Source organism: Mirounga angustirostris, unplaced genomic scaffold (genome assembly GCF_029215605.1).
Source record: "Mirounga angustirostris isolate CCGP_5_RB_7025 unplaced genomic scaffold, mMirAng1.0.hap1 SCAF_6, whole genome shotgun sequence".
Lineage (NCBI taxonomy): Eukaryota > Metazoa > Chordata > Mammalia > Carnivora > Phocidae > Mirounga > Mirounga angustirostris.
Window position 1 is genome coordinate 115,909,754 of NW_026991714.1, and position 19,892 is coordinate 115,929,645.

Consider the following 19,892-nt stretch of genomic DNA (forward strand, 5'->3'; position numbering starts at 1 on the left):
CATGTGGGGCTGGATCCCAGGACCCTGGGATCATGACCCGAGCTGAAGGCAGCTGCTTAACTGACTGAGCCACCCAGGTGCCCCCAAAACATGGTATTTTGATAGGGATTTCATTGAATCTGTAGATTCTTTTGGATAGTATTGACATCTTAACAGTATTAAGTCTTCAACCCACAGACATGGGATATGTTTCCATTTTTTCAAGTCTTTAATTGCATTTAAGAGGTTTTATGGTTTTCATTGTGTAAGACTTTTACCTCATTGGTTAAGTTTGTTCCTAAGTAGTATTCTTTTTTTATTTAAAGTTTTTTGTTTTTTTTTTTTTTGACAGAGAGGGGAGGGAGAGAGAGAGCGCGCACAAGCAGGGAGAATGGCAGGCAGAGGGAAACGGAGAGGGAGAAGCAGATTCCCTGCGGAGCAAGGAGCCCAGTGGAGCAAGGAGCCCAGTGCACAAGGAGCCCAGTGTGGGGCTCCATCCCAGCAGGACCCTGGGATCATGACCTGAGCCAAAGGCAGACGCTTAACCAACTAAGCCACCCAGGCGCCCCTATTCTTTTTGATGCTATTATAAATGGAATTGCTTTTGTGATTTCTTCTTCAAATTGTTCATTATTAGAATGTGGAAATCCTTTTTTGTGTGTGTTGACTTTGTATCCTGCTACTTTGCTGAATTTATTAGATCTAATAAGTTTCTTTCTGCAATATGTAGGATTTTCTACATATAAGATCATTTTATCTGCAAAGAAAGAAAATTTAGCTTCTTCCTTTCCAATTTGGATACCTTTTATTTCTTCTTGCCTAATTGCTTTAGCTAGAACATGTAGTACAAGTATCCCCCGCTTTTTGAAAGTTCACATTGTTCCACTTCACTTTTATGAGAGATCTACATTATGTAGGTCTGTATATAGTACCTGTTTATGCTGAAAAAAGAAATCAGAAGAGGATTTTTGCCTTTACCGAAAAAGCAAAAATAGTGTTCAGCATTTGTTTTGCAGTGAGCTGTTATAGTGGAACCACCGAGCTCCTTCCTGGGGATCTACACTCAGCATCTCAGCATCGAGCCATTGCAGCCTTGAACTGTGTCTGTGAGCATCTGTGCTTTATCTTGATTTATTTTGTGTGTCTGATAGCAAGCTGTGTCCTAAGGTATCAGAAAGGCCTGAGAGAGGTTATCTTTGGGTCTGGGAATACTCAAAACATTTTTCCACGTAAGTTGGTGATAATTGCTTCTTTGCTTTATGACATTTTGACTTAGAGGAGGTTTCATAGGGATGTTCTACTTACAGATATCAGGGGCGGCTTGTACTATGTTGAAAGAAAAGTGGCAGAAATGGGCATCCTTGCCTTTTCCTGATTGTGGAGGGAAGGCTTTTATCTTTTACCTTTTAATATAATGTTCACCAGGGGGCGCCTGGGTGGCTCAGTCGTTAAGCGTCTGCCTTCAGCTCAGGTCATGATCCCAGGGTCCTGGGATCGAGCCCCGCATCGGGCTCCCTGCTCCGCAGGAAGCCTGCTTCTCCCTCTCCCACTCCCCCTGCTTGTGTTCCCTCTCTCGCTGTGTCTCTCTCTGTCAAATAAATAAATAAAATCTTTAAAAATATATATATATATATAATGTTCACCAGGGCACCTGGGTGGCTCAGTTGGTTAAGTGACTGCCTTTGGCTCAGGTCATGATCCTGGAGTCCCAGGATTGAGTCCCGCATGGGGCTCCCCGCTCAGCGGGGAGTCTGCTTCTCCCTCTGACCCTCCCCCCTTTCATGTGCTCTCTCTCTCTCTTTCTCATTCTCTCTCTTTCAAATAAATAAATAAATAAAAATCTAAAAAAATATATAATGTTCACTGTGGGTTTTTCATATATGGCTTTTATTATGTTGAGGTAGTTTCCTTCTATTCCTAGTTTGTTGAATTCTTTTTATTGTAAACGTATGTTGGATTTTGTGAAATGCTTTTTTTGCAGTAGTTGAGGTGATCATGTGGGAGGTTTTTTTCCCTTCTTTCTTTTAATGTGGTGATTTATGTTGATCAGTTTTCATATATTGGACCATCCTGCATTACATGAATAAATCCGACTTGGTCATGGTGTGTATCCTTTTAATATGTTGCTGAATTTGGTTTCCTAGTATTTTGCTGGGGATTTTGCATCAGTGTTCATAGGGATATTGGTCTGTAGTTTTCTTGTAGTGTCTTTGTCTGGCTTTGGTATGAGGGTAATCCTGGCCTTATACCAAATATTACCTCCACTTCAATTTTTTGGAAAAGTTGGAAAAGAATTGGTGTTAGTTCTTTAAATGTTTGGTAAACTTCACCAGTGAAGTTGTTAGGTCCAGGGCTTTTCTTGGTTGTGACTTTTTTTTTTTTTTTTTTTTTTTTTTTGAGAGAGAGAACTCGGGGTTGAGGGGGAGGGGCAGAGGGAGAAGGAGAGTGAGAATCTTAAGCAGGCTCCATGCCTAGCACAGAGCCCCAGTGAGGGCCTTGATCTCACAACCCTGAAATCATGACCTGAGCTGAAATCAAAAGTTGGACCCTTAAGCAACTGAGTCACCCAGGTGTCCCTGGTGTGACATTTTTTATTGCTGATTTCGGTCTTACCAGTTCAGTTATAAGGCTATTTGGATTTTCTGTTTCTTGGTGAGTTTTATGTCTCTAGGAATTTGTCTATTTCATCAAGATTATCCAGTTTGTTGGCATGCAGTTTTTCATAGTACTTTCTTATTTTTTCTTTTTCTATCCTTAAGTTGCAAATTAGGTTGTTTATTTGAGATCTTTCTGATATTTTTAATAAGCATTTATAGCTCTGAATTTTCCCCTTAGCACCACTTTCACTGGATCTCATAAGTTTTGATATGTTGTATTTTCTTTTTTATTCATCTCAAGTATTTTCTAATTTCCCTTTTGATTTCTTTTTTGATCTATTGGTGGTTTATGGATATATTGTTTAATTTCCATGAATTTGTGAACTTTTCATTTTATTTCTGTTACTGATTTCTAACTGATATTGTTGTGGTTGGAGAAGATACTCTGTATGGTATCTTTTAAAATCCGTTGAGACTTAATTTGTTGTCTAATATATGATCTGTCCTGGAAAATGTCCCACATGCACTTGAGAAAAATGTCTATGCTGTGATATTATTGTTAGAGTGTTTTGTATATGTCTGTTAGATCTGTTTGCTCTTTGATTTATTGTGTTAAGTCCTCATATTTCCTTATTATGTTCTGTCTGGTTATGATGATTATTATCCATTACTGAGAATAGAGTATTGAAGTCTCCCAATTATTACTGTAGAAATTCCAGTTTTATACTTAATATATTTAATGGTCTGTTACTAGGTGTGTAAATGTTTATAATTGAATCTTTTTGTTGTATTGGACCTTTTATTAATATTCTTCGTCTTTTGTAACCTTTTTTGATTTAAAGTCTGTATTTTCTGGTATTAGTATGGCCACCCTGCTATCTTTTGGTTTTTATTTGCATGGAATATCTTTTTCTCTTTCACTTCACTTTGAATCTTTTTGTGTCTTTGGAATTAAAGTAAACCCCAGTGTAGTTGGATCCTTTATTGTGCCAATCTTATGTCTTTTGTTTAAAGAGTTTGATCCATTTATATTTAAGTGATTACTGATAAGGAGGGATTGCTGTCATTTTGCTGTTTGTTTTTTATATGTCTTCTAGCTTTTTTGTCCTTGTGTTACTGTCTTTTGTGTTTACTTGATTTATTTTTTGCAGTGAAATTTTAAATTTCTCATTTCCTTTTGTATATGTCCTTTAGCTATATTCTTTGTAGTTACCTTTGGGGATTTAACATCCTCAAATTTAACATCTTAAAATTATAAATCTAGTTTGAATTTTTACCAGTTTAATGTCAATAACATGCAAAAACACTATTTCTTTAACAGGTGTATACTCCTCTCAGTTATTAATGTCATAAATTTACATCTTTAGGGACACCTGGGGGGCTCAGTCCTAAGCGTCTGCCTTCAGCTCAGGTCATAATCCCAGGGTCCTGGGATCAGGTACTGCTCCTTGTTCAGCAAGAACCCCACTTCTCCCTCTGCCTGCCACTCACCCTGCTTGTGCTCTCTCTCTCTCTGACAAATAAATAAAATCTTTTAAAATTAAAAATAAAAATGGGTAAAGGATTTGAATAGATGTTTCTCCAAAAAGATACAGAAATGTTCAATAATCACATAAAAGATATTTAACGTCACTTATAGGGAAATGCAAATCACAAAAACAAAGTGAGGTACCACTTCACCCCTGCTATAGGTATAATCAGAAACATGCAATAACTGATGTTGGTGAGGATGGGGAGAAATTGGACCTTCATGCACTGCTGGTGGAAATGTAAATTGAAACAGCTGCTTTGGAAATAGTCTGACAGTTTCTCAAAATATTAAGAATAGAGTTACCATTTGACCAAGTAATTCTACTCAGTAGATACATACCCAAGAGAATTGGACAGTTTCTCAAAATATCAAAAATAGAGTTACCATATGACCCAGTAATCTACTCATAGATATATACCCAAGAGAATTGGAAACGTATGTCCACACAACAAATTGTGCGTGAATGCTCTTATCAGGTTTATTATAAATAGCCAAAAAGTAGACACAACCCATCCATCAGGTTAAGAATAAACAAAATTTAGCATCTCCATGCAATGAGATATTTAGCAGTAAAAAAAGGAAGAAGTAATGATACATGCTGGAACATGGATGAACCTTGTAAACTTATTACATGAAAGAAGGCAGTCATAAAAGACCATAATGGTATGATTCTATTTACATGAAGTGTCCAGAATTGACAAATAGAAAGAGACAGAAAGCAGATTGATTAGTAGTTGCCCAGGGTAGGGGAGAAATGGAGAATGACTGCTAACAGGTATGGGGTTCTTTTTGGGGTAGTGAAAATGCTCTAAAAATGATTATAGTCTTTGTTGTACGATACCTGAATATACTAAAAACCATTGAATTGTACACTTTAAATAGGTGAATTATATGGTATGTGAATTACATATCCGTAAATTGGGTGGGTTTTGGGTTTTTTAAGAGTAGTGGTTGGGACTTTTTGTTTCAAGTTGAATCACTAACAATGATTGACTACCTGCATTTCTTGTTGAGTGTGTTTCAGTAGAAGCAAGTGGATAAGACTTATTTAAAACTTGTTTTTACAGGAAATGTTTGTCAAATATCTGCAGTGTATGTTTATTGATTTTATTTCAAAAGTACCTCTCTCAGTATTTTACTCAAAATTTCAAAACTAATCACGTGTTTTAATTGAATGTTGAATTTAGGCCTAAAGGTTGTACTGTAGCTCCATTTAAAAATACATAACATCTAGGGGCGCCTGGGTGGCTCAGTTGTTTAGCATCTGCCTTCGGCTCAGGTCATGATCCCAGGGTCCTGGGATTGAGCCCCGCATTGGGCTCCCTACTCCTCGGGAAGCCTGCTTCTCCCTCTCCCACTCCCCCTGCTTGTGTTCCCTCTCTCGCTATGTCTCTCTCTGTCAAATAAATAAATAATATCTTAAAAAAAAAAAAAAAATACATAACATCTTGACCCTGCAGTGCTAGGTGGGGCTTGGTAAGGTTAGACATCAAAGAAAATTCTGCATTTTTAAAAAATTACGATTCTTGCTTAATCACAAATATTTGTAGTGACCTTTTCCATTCAAAGGCAAGAGGGACTTCAGAATTGAAAAGGTTTTCTCTGGGTGCCTGGGTGGCTCAGTCGTTAAGCATCTGCCTTCGGCTCAGCTTATGATCCCAGGATCCTGGGATAGAGCCCCACATCGGGCTCCCTGCTCCGCGGGAAGCCTGCTTCTCCCTCTCCCACTCCCCCTGCTTGTGTTCCCTCTCTCGCTGTGTCTCTGTCAAATAAATAAATAAATAACCTTAAAAAAAAAAAAGAATTGAAAAGGTTTTCTCATCTCGTTATAAAAACCATGGAAAGCCTAAATTTAAAGACTACCTTAATTAAAGTTGAATTTTGTGGAACATTTTTCCATACTTTTGAAGGAGAGAGACATCTTAAATACTACCTGTGAACTTACGATATACTGATTTTTGTCAACAACTTTTATCTGAGGCAGTATTTGTGGTTTCTCTTACTATTGCTTTGCGTTGTCACCACTTTTGCATCCTCGGTAATACATTAAAAATTATATTAAGTAAATAATCTTAAAGTTTTTAGGCCAGATGAACATCCAGTGTAAAAGCAAGACGAATTTGAATATTTCTAGCATCCAGTATCATCCAGTTGAAATATAAATATTTCACATAATCTTGGCCTTCTGACTATTGTATCAGGTACAGTGGTGCCCATCCTTAGAAGCATTTCTCTTCTGTAGTAGCAAACAATGGTATTGGTGATTCTTTAGTGTCCTGCAGTGTCTGCAGCACAAGAACTTTTCAGTGTATCTTCCCTTTATGCATGTGTAAAGATACCTCAAGATCAGCCTTATTAAGTGCTTATTTCTTGCAGTTCAAATTTGGCTTGCAGAAGTTTTTTTCTATAACATAATAAGCTGTTAATCATATTTTTATAGAAACCAAAAGCCTTAATTTTATGGAGGTTTTCTCCCCAGGATTAATGTAATTTGGCCAGTGTCCCCTCCCTCAAAAAATCTTGGCAAATTTTTGTTACATGAAACAGTATATTTTAGGGGCTCCTGGGTGGCTCAGTTGGTTGAGCATCTGCCTTCAGCTCATATCATAATCCCAGGGTCCTGGGATCGAGTCCTGCCCTGTATGCAGCTCCCTGCTCAGAGGGGAGCCTGCTTCTCCCTCTCCCCGCCACCCCACACCACCCCCGCTCATGCTCTTTCACTATCTCTGTCTCTCTCTCTCTCTCAAATAAATAAAATCTTAAAAAAAAAATAAGAAATGAAACAGTACATTTTAATTGCATTTAAAAGATTAAGCCCCAATGACCGCTAACCATGAAATTGTTTTCAAGTGGCTCTGTGTGTGAATTGATGTACATTTGCCTTCAGTCCTCATAGTGCTTTTATTATGGTTGACCCTAGCAAAGAGTTGAATTGGTGATGACATGCACTTGTGCCTATTAATGTTCATCATGACCTTTTTTTAAAATTTCCTGTTTGTCATTAGCAATCCATTTCTAGATTGAAGAATTACATACCTCATTAAATCAAATATAACATTTCTAAAAACCTCAAGCCAGAAGTACAATTTAAAACTAAGTCATTAATTCAAAAGCCAGGAAGCACCCCAAATTTGCAAAACTATGTATAATATATCATGATATGGGATCTCTTCAGAGTTTGCTTATTATTGCCCAACAGACCGTTTCTGTGTGATGAGAGTAGATGTGCTTGCTTATTTTTGCACTTTTTGGTGTGAATGTATGTATGTAGCAAGTTGCCAGCAGTGTGTGCTTATGGTTTATTTTAACCATTTTTGTATGGAAAGCTTGGCAAACCTGTATTGAGTGTGTTCTTTATAAGAGTGTATTATAGAATCAATCATACTGTGCTCTTACAGTAGCATTTTCAACTTAGGATTCTTGGGTGGCCTTCATGGGGTTCATACCAAATTTGTATATGCAGGGCGCCTGGGTGGCTCAGTCGGTTGAGCGTCTGCCTTTGGCTCAGGTCATGATCCCAGGGTCCCGGGATCGAGTCCCACATCAGGTTTCCTGTTCAGCGGGGAGCCTGCTTCTCCCTCTTCTCCGCTCATGCTCTCTCTCTCTCTTTCTCTCCCACAAAAATAAATAAAATCTTAAAAATATATATATATATATTTTTTGTATATGCATTTACTGGAAAGAGAGATTATAGCTTTCTAAGATTATTAAAATATATGCTTCCCCAAACAGTTAAGAATTATGAAGAGATTAATTCTGCCCTTGCATAATGGATCCAAACTGTTGTGCTTTTATAGTTTCTGCTCATTTTTTATGATCATAGTAAAATTGTGCTTGATAGACAGTAGCTACAGAATGAGTGTTATTTTCTTTTTCCACAGTGGTGTCTCAGTCAAGTAAACCATTACTTCTCATACCTTTCCATTTACCTTTCTCTAGAGCTGGTCTTCCTAAACTCCCTTGCATGTTGCTTCATATTTATCAATAAGTAAGGCAAATTACATACAGTCTATCCAACTTACATTGAAAAGCGAAGTTCTGATGAGAATGCCTCCTAAGAACTAATGAGTATAACTGTATATATGGTACATTTCATTTCACTGTGATTTAGGTGTTCCTGTTGTTGCAGAAAGTTTTAAATTTTGCTTGACTAAGTATAGTTGAGTTTTAGTTGACTTCAGGTTTTACTTTTGTGAATTCGACAAATTAAAAAATACTTTGCAAGTGGTGGGTCTTGAGGAGAGCTCAGCGTGATTTTTGTTATTGCCCCTTTAGGATACAGATGAGTTTATTTTACCGACTGGAGCTAATAAAACCCGGGGCAGATTTGAACTGGCCTTCTTTACCATTGGAGGATGTTGTATGACAGGTGGGTATGGTAATTTTTTTCAATGTCCTCAGTCCAAGTAGGCAAAAGTGCTTAAAATCAAAAGCAATTCAAGTACTGGTTTCAGGGCTTTAAAAAATCATTACTGAGGGGCACCTGGCTGACTCAGTCAGTGGAGCATGCGACTCTTGATCTTGGGGTTGTAGGTTTGAGCCCCATGTTGGGCATAGAGATTACTTAAAATCTTTAGGGGCGCCTGGGTGGCTCAGTCGTTGGGCATCTGCCTTCGGCTCAGGTCATGATCCCAGGTTCTGGGATCGGGCCCCGCATTGGACTCCCTGCTCTGTGGGAAGCCTGCTTCTCCCTCTCCTGCTCCCCCTGCTTGTGTTCCCTCTCTTGCTGTGTGTCTCTCTGTTGGGTGAATAAATAAAATCTTTATAAATAAATAAATAAAATCTTTAATAATAAATAATCTATTTACTTTTTCATTTTTTCCTATTAAAAATAAAAAAGAATCAGAAGTGCCGTTGTTTTTTTAATATAAAGCTTATTGGTTGAATCGTTACTATGATTCACTAGGGGCTGCATTTGGAGCAATGAACGGTCTACGGCTAGGATTGAAGGAAACCCAGAACATGTCCTGGTCCAAACCAAGAAACGTACAGTAAGTCTTATGTAATCATCTGATGTAGTGATGTTTGAATATTAACCTCTGCTTTGTTGGCCTGATGAACACAGTCTTGAGATTACAAGTGTTTGGAGAATTGACATACATTTTGATCGATTTTTTTATTTTCTTCATCAAAATAAAAGAAACTAAGGAATCAGGTTACTGAGGCTAAGATTTTGTTTTTTGTTTTTTAAAAGATTTTATTTATTTGAGAGAGAGAGAGTGAGAGATATCACGAGTAAGGGGAAAGGATAGAGGGAGAAGCAGGCTTCCCGCTGAGCCAGGAGCCCGATGCAGAACTCAATCCCAGGACCCTAGGATCATGACCCGAGCCAAAGGCAGACGCTTAAACAGACTGAGCCACCCAAGCGCCCGGAGGCTAAGGTTTTAAAAAGAGTGATTTTTGAGTCAGTGTCCCTCAATTAGCTGGTGCTACCCCAACCTAACTTATTCATCTTTTCATTCTGTAGGCCTATATGGCATGCTTTTCAACTTGTTGACTTGCTAGTACATTATTTGAATTGAGAGTTTGCAAAACCATAGGACTTGGTAGTAAAGAAATAAGCATGTAAGAGTGATTGCTGGATCTGCTCTCATTTGAATTGAACTACTTATTGACTTCACACTCCGTTTCTGAAAGGAGACGGCTAAAGAAAATGTATCACAAAATTCCTAGAACTTAGTGATAGTTCCTGAGTCTTTTCTCAGGAAATTGAAGTTTGTGGAGAAAGGACAGTACAGATGTCTTCACCCTGCCTAAGAAATAAACGTGACCAGTCCATGTAGATATTCCCTAAATAATCTGATGTTTAGTTTTGCATGTTTTTATACTTCATGGCTCATGGTTTTGCTTTAGGACACATTAAGCTCCATCTTCTTTATATTTTGTTTAGCCAGCAGGTGGCAGCAGGTTTATTAAATTAGACGTTGGGAATCCTGAAAGCTTGTCAAGTTTTTCATATTCCTGTTACTATGTGGATCTTTCTTTACTAGGCCACATCCTTGAATATTTTTACATTTATATTAATATTTGACCCTTACTCTGGGGAGCCTGAGTGGGTCAGTCAAATGGCTGCCTTTGGCTCAGATCATGATCCCAGGGCCCTGGGATAGAGTCCCGTACTGGGCTCCCTGCTCATCGGAGAGCCTGCCTCTCCCTCTCCCTCTGCCTGCAGCACTCCCCTGCCTGTGCTCTTGGGTGCTCTCGCTCTCACTCTCAAATAAATAAAATCTTTAAAAAATATATTTGCCTCTTATTCCAATACTTTTTTTTTTTTTACCTTTTTGTGTTATGGAGAATTTTGAAAACATACCAAAGTAGACAGAATAGTACAGTGAAGACCCATGAACCATAACCCATCCTCAGCAGTCAACCAGGATTGGGACCAATTGTGCCCCATCTCATTCTCCTCTCCCATATTACTTTGAAGCAAATCCCTAACATCGTATCATTTAAATACCAATTTGAAAGTGGAAGGTCTCCTAGAAAAGATAACCTTTGTTTCTTAAAACAATAATAGTTATTAATATTTTGGAGAGAGTCAAATAGGTTTGAATTTTTAGATAAGATTTTTTAAATATTATAAATCATTTTTATATAACAATTCTGATCTTACTAGATAGGAAGCATTTAAAATAGGAGACAGCTGGGGCACCTGGGTGTCTCAGTTAGTTAAGCGCCTGCCTTTGGCTCAGGTAATGATCCCAGGGTCATGGGATTGAGCCCTGCGTTGGGCTCTCTGTTCAATGAGGAGTCTGCTTCTCCCTCCCCCACCCCCGCTCGTGCTCTCTTGTACTCTCCCTCAAATAAATAAATAAGTCTTTGATAAATAAAATGAATAAAATAGGAGACAGCCTCTAAAAATGGAAAGAAGATAGGGTTTGGGGCCAGACAGATCTGTGTAGCTTCAAAGCCTAGTTTCATTACTTACTGTTTTGTGATCTTAGGTAAGTTTTTTCTACTTTCTGCCTTGAAGGGTTGTTGAGAGGTGATTAAAGTAGGTAAGTAGGTAAGGGTCCAATATGTGGAGATATATTGCCTAATCGTATCCCAGTCAATTTCACCAGTTTGCAGTGCTTCCAGCAGTGCAGTAATGAAAATTAATAGTTCTAAAAAGCATGTTACAAATGACAACAATATGCTGAACTTAAAATATGTTAGTAAATATGTAACATAATTAGAAACAATAGACTTCGTTACTAATTTTTTTAAACAACCTTTTAGAGATAATACAAGTTTTTGTTATTTGGGCATTAATTTAAATGAGTTTTTAATTGCATTAAATGAGTTTTTCACTCTTTGTTATTATAATTCCATAATTTCCAGCAGTAGTCAGCTGTCCGGATAGACCCATTCCTGTGATGGTGTTACACTGCTGGGAGAGAAATGACCTGTCTTCTTCTTCCAGTTGCCTCTGTCACTGTTCTGGTGGCACCTGGCACTGGTGCAAGGCAGAACTGTGCTTCCTTGAGAGTGTGCTGAGCGTTCACTCTGGCCGCTTAGCTCTAGTCCAGGAGCAGACACCATATGCTTTCTCTGTGTATTCTAGTGAGACAGCTTTTTCTTCTCTTTGAGTATTTCCCTTTAATTCTGCTTTACATTCTGTAATATTCCACGCTTTGATTCTATTTAATATCCTAAGTATATTCTCCCCCAAAAAAACTTAATCATAAGCTGATTTGTCCATTATAATGGTATTTTTTTAATGTAGATCAATTACTATAAGCTTTTTTATAAAATACATTCTAGACTGCCATTCAAAGCCTTTCTGTATTTGATTTATATTTAATAATAAGAATTTTCCCTACTGCCCAAAAATGTTGGAGCTTTAACAACTTCATTTATATTTCTATAAAGTAATCATTCTTACTAAATTCTGAGGAGATACTGAGGTAACTTTTAAAATTAAGAAAACTGGGGTGCACCTGGGTTGCTCAGTTGGTTGGGCATCTGACTCTTGATTTTAGCTCAGGTTGGGATCAGGGGTCCTGGGATCAAGCCCTGCCTTAGGCTCTGCGCCCAGTGGGGTGTGTGCTTCTCTCCCTCGCCTTCTGCCCCTCCCCCTGCTCTCACTCTCTCTCTAAAATAAATCAGTAAATCTTTTTAAAAATAAATAGGGGCGCCTGGGTGGCTCAGTCGGTTAAGCCTCTGCCTTTGGCTTAGGTCATGATCCCAGGGTCCTGGGATCAAGCCCCGCATTGGGCTCCCTGCTCAGCAGGGAGCCTGCCTCTCCCTCTCCCCTGCTTGTGCTCTCTCTCCCTCTCTCTCTCTCTCAAATAAATAAATAAAATCTTTTAAAAATAAATAAAAATAAAATTAAGAAAACTTTGGGTATTGGATTTATACATTGTAAATAGCTATAGTTATGATTTTTCAAATTAGAGAAATGGTGATTCTAAGCACAGATTCTTTCTCTTTCTGCCCTGGTAGGATTTTGAACATGGTGACTAGGCAAGGGGCACTTTGGGCTAATACTCTAGGTTCTCTGGGTAAGTAGAGATCTCACTTAATAATAAATCGTGTATATTACCGTGAACAATTGGATCAACCAAAATTCTGGCCATATGATATTCAAAATTATAGTTAAATCTACTGTGATGAATAGTGTAGATAATATTTAAGAAAAGACCATGAACAACATAACAAAGTAATTCCAGTTGCTAATACCAGTGTTTTAAAAGTCTTTTTAAACATTACATATTCTCCTTTCCAAGCAAGATGCCAAATCACGTTTTAAGAAAATAAGAAATCCGCATAATTTAGGTCCAAGTCAGATGCCTTTGTATGTTAAGAAAGGTTCAAGGTCCTGTAGTAAGATATGATAGATTAATTTCATCCCTCTTCCTATGTTTTCCTAATAGCCCATTCAGCATTCTGTTTACCTCAGAGATTTCCCAGACCTAATTTCCATAGTTGTAATAGGGCCTTTGTAGATATAATGAAAACATTTGTAGTTCTAAGCAAAGGGTAATTTAGTAGGACTTAGGACCAAAGTCTTTCATATTATATTGTTTATGAATGATTGACTCTTTTGATTACTCAGTGTACAACCTGTGGTACCTACGCTGTAACAGCCAAGAGTGTCTTTGTAAATTAGTTGCAAGTCTGAAAATCTTTTAATGGTGGCAGATTAAGTAAGGGAAAATGCAAGCATCTCATTGAAAAAATAGAAAAGGCATCTGTTGTGAGAGAATAATATCCTAGCTTTGCCATGGGATTTGGAAGCAGTACATTTTCACACCATGAAGTCAGATTGACATTTGAGATCCTAGGGAATGACTGCTTCCGTATGCTGCTCATGTCACCTTTGCTCCCACCCCATACATAGTCACCCACCTTTGTTTCTGTTTGGTTGTTTATATACCTAGAGCAATCAGCCATCCTGATCTGTCCAGGGACTGTCTTAGTTATAGCACTGCAAATCTCATGTTCCAGGAAACTCTCAGTCCTGGGTGAACTGGGATGGCCAGTTGCCTTGTGTGTTCCCAGTGTAATATGATCAATCACAATGTTCTGCTCAAGTTCGGTTTCAGTTAAAGAAGTTGAATTGGTAAGAAGAGCCTTTCTAGAAGTATAAGAGTATCACAACAGAACTTGTAAAGCAGAGTTTGGTGTAATATTGAAGAGTCAAAAATGGTATAATTTTGGGAAAGTATAAGGAAAAGGATTAATAGGAATCTTTACAGGTATAGGAGAAAGGTAGTTTCGGGGAGGATTTTGTTAAAACTAAATAGTGCTAGTGTTACTGTTTTTTACATGTGCTGGAACCAAACCTCAAATTTTTTTTAAGTTAACATTTTTCTTACAATAGAAATGCATGTGTTTTTGTTTCTAAATCCAAAGTATAGCTATTATTAATAAAATATAAGTGAAGATTAAAAATATTTTTCCTGGGACTTCCCAGTGGTGCTTTTTATAAGTAGCTACTATTCGTGTTTCTTCTGAAGCTTTCCAAAGATTTTTCTTTGCATATCCCGAGTTTCCACACATGTGCCTGCCTTACATGCTAGTGAATATAGTTTTTCCTGCTTTTTGTTTGGAGTATGTAGTATTCCATTGTATGGAAAGTCCATCTCTTGGTCTATACCCTTTGATGGGCATTTTATTTGGTGCCAGGCTTTTGCTATTACAAATAGTATTCCAGTAATTATTCTTCATATATATTTAAATGCTTGTAGAACGTCTATAAAATATATTTATCTAAATATAATTGCTATACTGACATTTAATCACTTTTTTATTACTGATCAGTTCCATTTCCCCTGTAGCTTTGCTCTATAGTGCATTTGGTGTCGTCATTGAGAAAACACGAGGTGCAGAAGACGACCTTAACACAATAGCAGCTGGAACCATGACAGGCATGTTGTATAAATGTACAGGTAGGTACTACTGAATGAAGAGCTCTCTCTCTCAATGTACTTTGAAGTATGCTTTAAAAACTAAGTAGCCACAGTTTTCAAAGGATACTTGATACATTTTTGCTGTGTAATGGAGTGTTGTCTAAAACCTAATGGTTGTTTTGGGTTTGGGGTTTTATTTTGATAAAATATACAAAACATAAAATTGACCATCTGAACTATTTTTTTAAGTGTAAGTTCAGGAATGTTAAGTATATTTACATTGTTATAGAATATCACCACTATTTAACTCCAGAACTTCTCTTCATCTTATGAAACTGAAACTCTGTATCCATTAAACAAAAACTCCTCATGTTCCCCTTCCTTTAGCCCTTGGCAACCACCTTTCTACTTTCTAAACTATAAATCTGAATTCTGAGGTACTCTAGTTCTGTAAGCAAGCAAAATATACAGTATTTGTCTTCTTATGACTGGCTTGTCACATTTAGCATACTATCCCCAAGTTCATCCATGTTGAACATGTTCAACATGTTCAAGCATGTTTCATATTTCCTTTTCAAGGCTGAATAAAACTCCATTGTACATATCTACCACATTTTATCCATTCATCTGTCAATGGATGCTTGGATCGTTTCTACTTTTAACTGCTGTGAATAATGCTCCTGTGAGCATGGGTGAACTAAATACCACTCAATTTTGAAAAAATAATCAGAACCCTAAGAGTTGAACCAAAATGACCTGAGTGGAGATCAAATATCACATTCTCCTCTGGGATGGAAAAGAAATTAACAGTCACTGAATTATGATTATACCCTCAGCTATAAGCATTTACTGTAACTTATTTAAAACTGTGAAGTGATAATCATCACATCCCAGTTTTATAGATGAGCACAGTATTAAGAAGACCTTTTTCAAAAGGTCACGTAACTGGTGACAGGCCCAAATTTTTCATCACATTTCTGCTTTAAATAGCTTAAACTACATATGTTCTAAATAGCTTAAACTACATATGTTCTATACTTATGCTTCTGAGAATTACTTGTTTTATTTTTTTATTATGCATTAGACATGATTAACTGAGTAATTCTGTTTTTTAGAAATTCCTCCATCACAAATATCAGGTAGCATTTTTGCTTCATTTTTACTAGAAGAAAGAAAAGCCTCAACAGGATCATGAAATCCAAGATTTCCTGATCTATCTGAGAATAAGAGGTTTTTCCTATATTGAAAATGTATCAGGGGTGCCTGGGTGGTTCAGTAGGTTGAACGTCCAGCTCTTGGTTTCGGCTCAGGTCATGATCTCAGGGTCATGGGATTGAGCCCCACTCTGACTCAATGCTCAGGGTGGAGTCTGCTTGAGATTCTCTTCCTTTCCCTCTCCATCTCCCCCACATGCGATGCACTCGCCCGCTCTCTCTCTCTCTGTAAAATAAATAATCTTTAAAAAGAAAAGAAAATGGACCACATTTGGAATTTTATCCCTAAGAGCTTGCAGTACTTCTTGCAATACATTCGCATGTGTGTACTCAGATAAATGGAGCTCCCGGGTAGAGTGAGACAGTAAATACCTTTTATGTCCATGAAGATGTTACCTTGGCATAGAAAAATCTTGTTAAAAATCTAGAAATACTTCACATTGAAAATCTTTAGGGTCAGACAGAAGAATTTAAAACTTTAATTGGCAGCACAGGGGTGCACTCAGCAAGAGTTTACTTGGCCCAGACTAGGTTTACAAAAGATCAAATTAATATTTAAAAAACATATTTCACATAAAAATCTGGAATTCCAGATTCTTTTGAATAAATGGAAGACAGCAAGCTTACAATATTCACATTGGCAAATGACTGGGGCCGAATGGAGCTGTTTCTGTACTGGTTAGATGGGCACAGAATTTCCAGCTCAGTCCCACTAGTCCCAGTCTTCTTATTCAGGGCAAGCCACCATGGCATTTCCTGTGCTGAGGGCAGCCCTGAATATAAGAATGTACTGAATTATCATCTTAGGACATACTATGCATATGTAAAAGATAGGAAAAGGCTGAATTCTTGATTTTGAAGGAAATGGGAGACTAGCTTTCTGTGTCAAGGACTTCCCTGCAGTAATGGCATTTATAACACAGACTGAGAACACCTCCCACTTAAATTATAAAAGAGAAAGATCTTGGCTCAGAAGAGAAAAAAACAAAAAAGACTATCCCTTAATTCTGTGTCAGGTTTCATTTCCATTGCAATTATGAAACAGAGAGGAAGTTAATAATCTGTTGACTTAGAATTCCAACATTGGCTGAACAATATAAATTTAGCTCAGCACATCAAAATCAGTCTGCAAAATCAGTGTCTTTTACTGATTTCTGGTTTAGAGTGAACTTAATAAGACAACACAGAATTACGAATTTTTTATGGCAGAAATACAAATACAACTTCCAACTTCTAGATTCAGGGATTTGGAAGAGTTAGGCACTCTTGGACTAGAGCCAGCATAAATGCTTAGGGACAGAAGTTTACATTTAGGGAATGGCTGATTCCTGCCAACCTAAAACATTTCCAATCCCCAATATATTCTTCAATAATAGAAATTTTTAAAAGTTCAAAATGAAAGTAGTAGGGGGCACCTGGGTGGCTCAGTCATTAAGCATCTGCCTTCGGCTCAGGTCATGATCCCAAGGTCCTGGGATCGAGCCCTGCATCGGGCTCCCTGCTCTGCGGGAAGCCTGCTTCTCTCTCTCCTACTCCCTCTGCTATGATCCCTCTCTGTCAAATAAATAAATAAAATCTTAAAAAAAAAAAATTTAAAGTAGTAGGACTCAATGTAGGTATGGAGCAACTTTAGTGGGAAGAAAAATCATGAGGAAAAATACATGAGAAAATGGATAGTTGTCAGACCAAAAAGAGGCTAATTTAAAGGAATAATTCTGATAGGGTGATTTTAATTCATACCTGATATATGTTTAATGGACTTATGTAAATATTTTCAAAGGGTATGAAATACTAGCTTTTCTTTGGCATATGAAAGTCTGTTTAATAATGACCAGTACTGGGGCTCCTGGGTGGCTCAGTCAGCTAGGCGTCTGCCTTTGGCTCAGTTCTCTCTCCTTCTGCCCATCCCCCTGCTTGTGTTCTCTCTCTGTTTCAAATAAATAAATAATAATATCTTGAAAAAAAAATAATAATGGTGGCCAGTATTCTACCAGAACAGGAACAGCTGTAGTTTTGCTGTCGTTCATAAACTTAGGACTAATGTTTAAAAGGCTTGGTCACTTACCTGATGTCAGGAACAAAGCATCAGAGACCAAAAGATATGGGCACCTCCTCTTCCCTCACAAAAAGTCCCTGCCTGTTCATTCTATGCCTTCCATAAGAAGGTCATCTTAGAAAAGCAAACTAAATAAAAGTAAAACGATACACAAATACATTTCTTCATATTAAGCAAATTTCATCAGAGTTATTGTTAAAAGGTACTGTTTATCAATTAATGCCAGGCCTTCAAAATCAAACTCTTTGGGCTAAAAGGACTTTCTTGATGACTGCTTTATTTCTATTACTGGCAGCAATATTCCTCTGGTAAAGGTAAAATACACATAACATATATAACAGGCGAAGGGCTAGCTGCTATAATATATAAAACATTTTGACAGATCACTTACACCAACAATCCAATAAAAAATGGAATAGGATTGACAGTGCTTCAGGGAAAAATACAAATCACCACTAAACAGTAGAAGCCATTCAATCTCACAAGCAACCAGGACAAAGCAAAAGAAAACATTAAGATTATATTTTTCACCAACTGTCTTTAACAAAGTGATGATAGGTAAGTGATGGTTACCAGAGCGGGGTGGGTGGAGGAATGGGTGAAATAGGTAAATAGGTGACGGGGAGTAAGCAGTGTACTTGTGATGAGCACCAGGTGATCAAAACTTAAAGAAAATACAATAAAAAAAAATAAAGTTAAAAAAAAAGTGATGGTAGGTGATACTTAATATTGGCAAAGGTAAGCAAGCAACTGGAATTAGTTAGTAGTGTTTTCAATATGTAGATTCTTCGCTCTGGTAATCTTTTAGCAATTCATCCTACAGCAAACTAAGGCATACGCACAACACTGTATATACCAACATGTTTAAGACTGGCTTCAAAAGACGGGATGTTTGAACGGAGACAGATGAGGGAGCATGTAAGGTGGAAGTCTGCAAGGAGTGATTTAGGTAAAGGCTAACAGAACAAACCCTAAAGTGGGGGTTAAAAGGCAGTGGGGGAGGGGGAAGTGGTAGAATCTGGAGACATAAAAGTGGCAGGGGACCAAATCATAAAGAAGATGGAGCTTCGGGCGCCTGGGTGGCTCAGTTGGTTAAGCAACTGCCTTCGGCTCAGGTCATGATCCTGGGGTCCCCGGATCGAGTCCCGCGTCGGGCTCCCTGCTCGGCGGGGAGCCTGCTTCTCCCTCTCCTGCTCCCCCCTCTTGTGCTCTTTCTCTCTCTCACTCTCTCTCTCAAATAAATAAATAAATAAATCTTTAAAAAAAAAAAAAAGAAGAAGAAGAAGAAGAAGATGGAGCTTCATAGGCCACTGCAAAGAATTTGACTTCACTGAGCTTTAATTCTTACATTCTAAATAAATACTGACTTCCCATTTACTTACAAGCCTTAAATTGTTTATCACAGCTATCAGAGAGGTAAGCTTTCACTGTTGTTTTGGGTACAGAGTTTACACAGAAGACGTTAGTTAAGTCAGGGTTTACAAATCCTCTAAAACTTCCCTACGATTCTCAAAGGGGTCTGGGCCACCATACTACCACAGAAAAGCAACCACCAAAATGCCTAAGAATCTGGTGGGGAAAAAAAGAGTCCTAAAAGGACAGTCATGTGGGGAGTCAGAAATGGCTGAGATAATGTAATGAGTGTCGTCTTGCGTGGGAGAACTGGGATTGCTGGGAGGGGACCTGTGGGGCGGCCGTGAGGGAAGCCTGAAAACCAGCTGCTCTGCTGCCAAGAGCCACACACCCTGCTTCCACCCTGACCGAGAAAGCAGAGGGAAAACAGCCTCTGTTGTAGTGCTCAGTCACCCTTGACTTCCACCTTCCTTTCCTCCTCCCCTCATTTCATCATTCGGGAGAGTCACCAGCCATCATCTGAGTTGCCTTTTCTCACAAGCCTGAACTTCTGTAACAGTAGTTTTCATTGACCATTTTGACTTTAGGCTTCTATTTTCAATCTGTCTTATTTCTGGCTTAATCTTCCTCAAGTATGTTTCTAATCCTAGTACTCCCTCTCCAAAACCTTTGATGATGACATACTGCTATTCAACTTCAGTTTCTCATCCCAGCCTTCCATGATCAAATCCTAGCCTATGTTTTCAGACTTTTCCCACACCTTCCTTATATATATCATATGACCAAACACATAAATTTGAAATCCAGTCCATACATAAGATGCAG

The 19,892-nt window shown here is 38.0% G+C and overlaps 1 protein-coding gene and 1 non-coding gene across 2 annotated transcripts in view; both read left to right on the forward strand.

Moving 5' to 3' along the window:
- Positions 1 to 19,892, forward strand: part of LOC123846632 (mitochondrial import inner membrane translocase subunit Tim23) — a 29,929-nt gene that overhangs the window by 4,755 nt on the left and 5,282 nt on the right. Inside the window, exons 3-6 of the mRNA XM_045878304.3 lie at positions 8,383 to 8,476; positions 9,014 to 9,098; positions 12,535 to 12,593; positions 14,373 to 14,483. Of these exons, the coding sequence (XP_045734260.1) occupies positions 8,383 to 8,476; positions 9,014 to 9,098; positions 12,535 to 12,593; positions 14,373 to 14,483 (349 nt within the window). The remainder of the gene's footprint in view (positions 1 to 8,382; positions 8,477 to 9,013; positions 9,099 to 12,534; positions 12,594 to 14,372; positions 14,484 to 19,892) is intronic.
- On the forward strand, positions 11,426 to 11,629 carry LOC123847239 (small nucleolar RNA SNORA74). Its single transcript, XR_006791482.1, has one exon. It is a non-coding gene; the product is annotated as a small nucleolar RNA SNORA74 (small nucleolar RNA).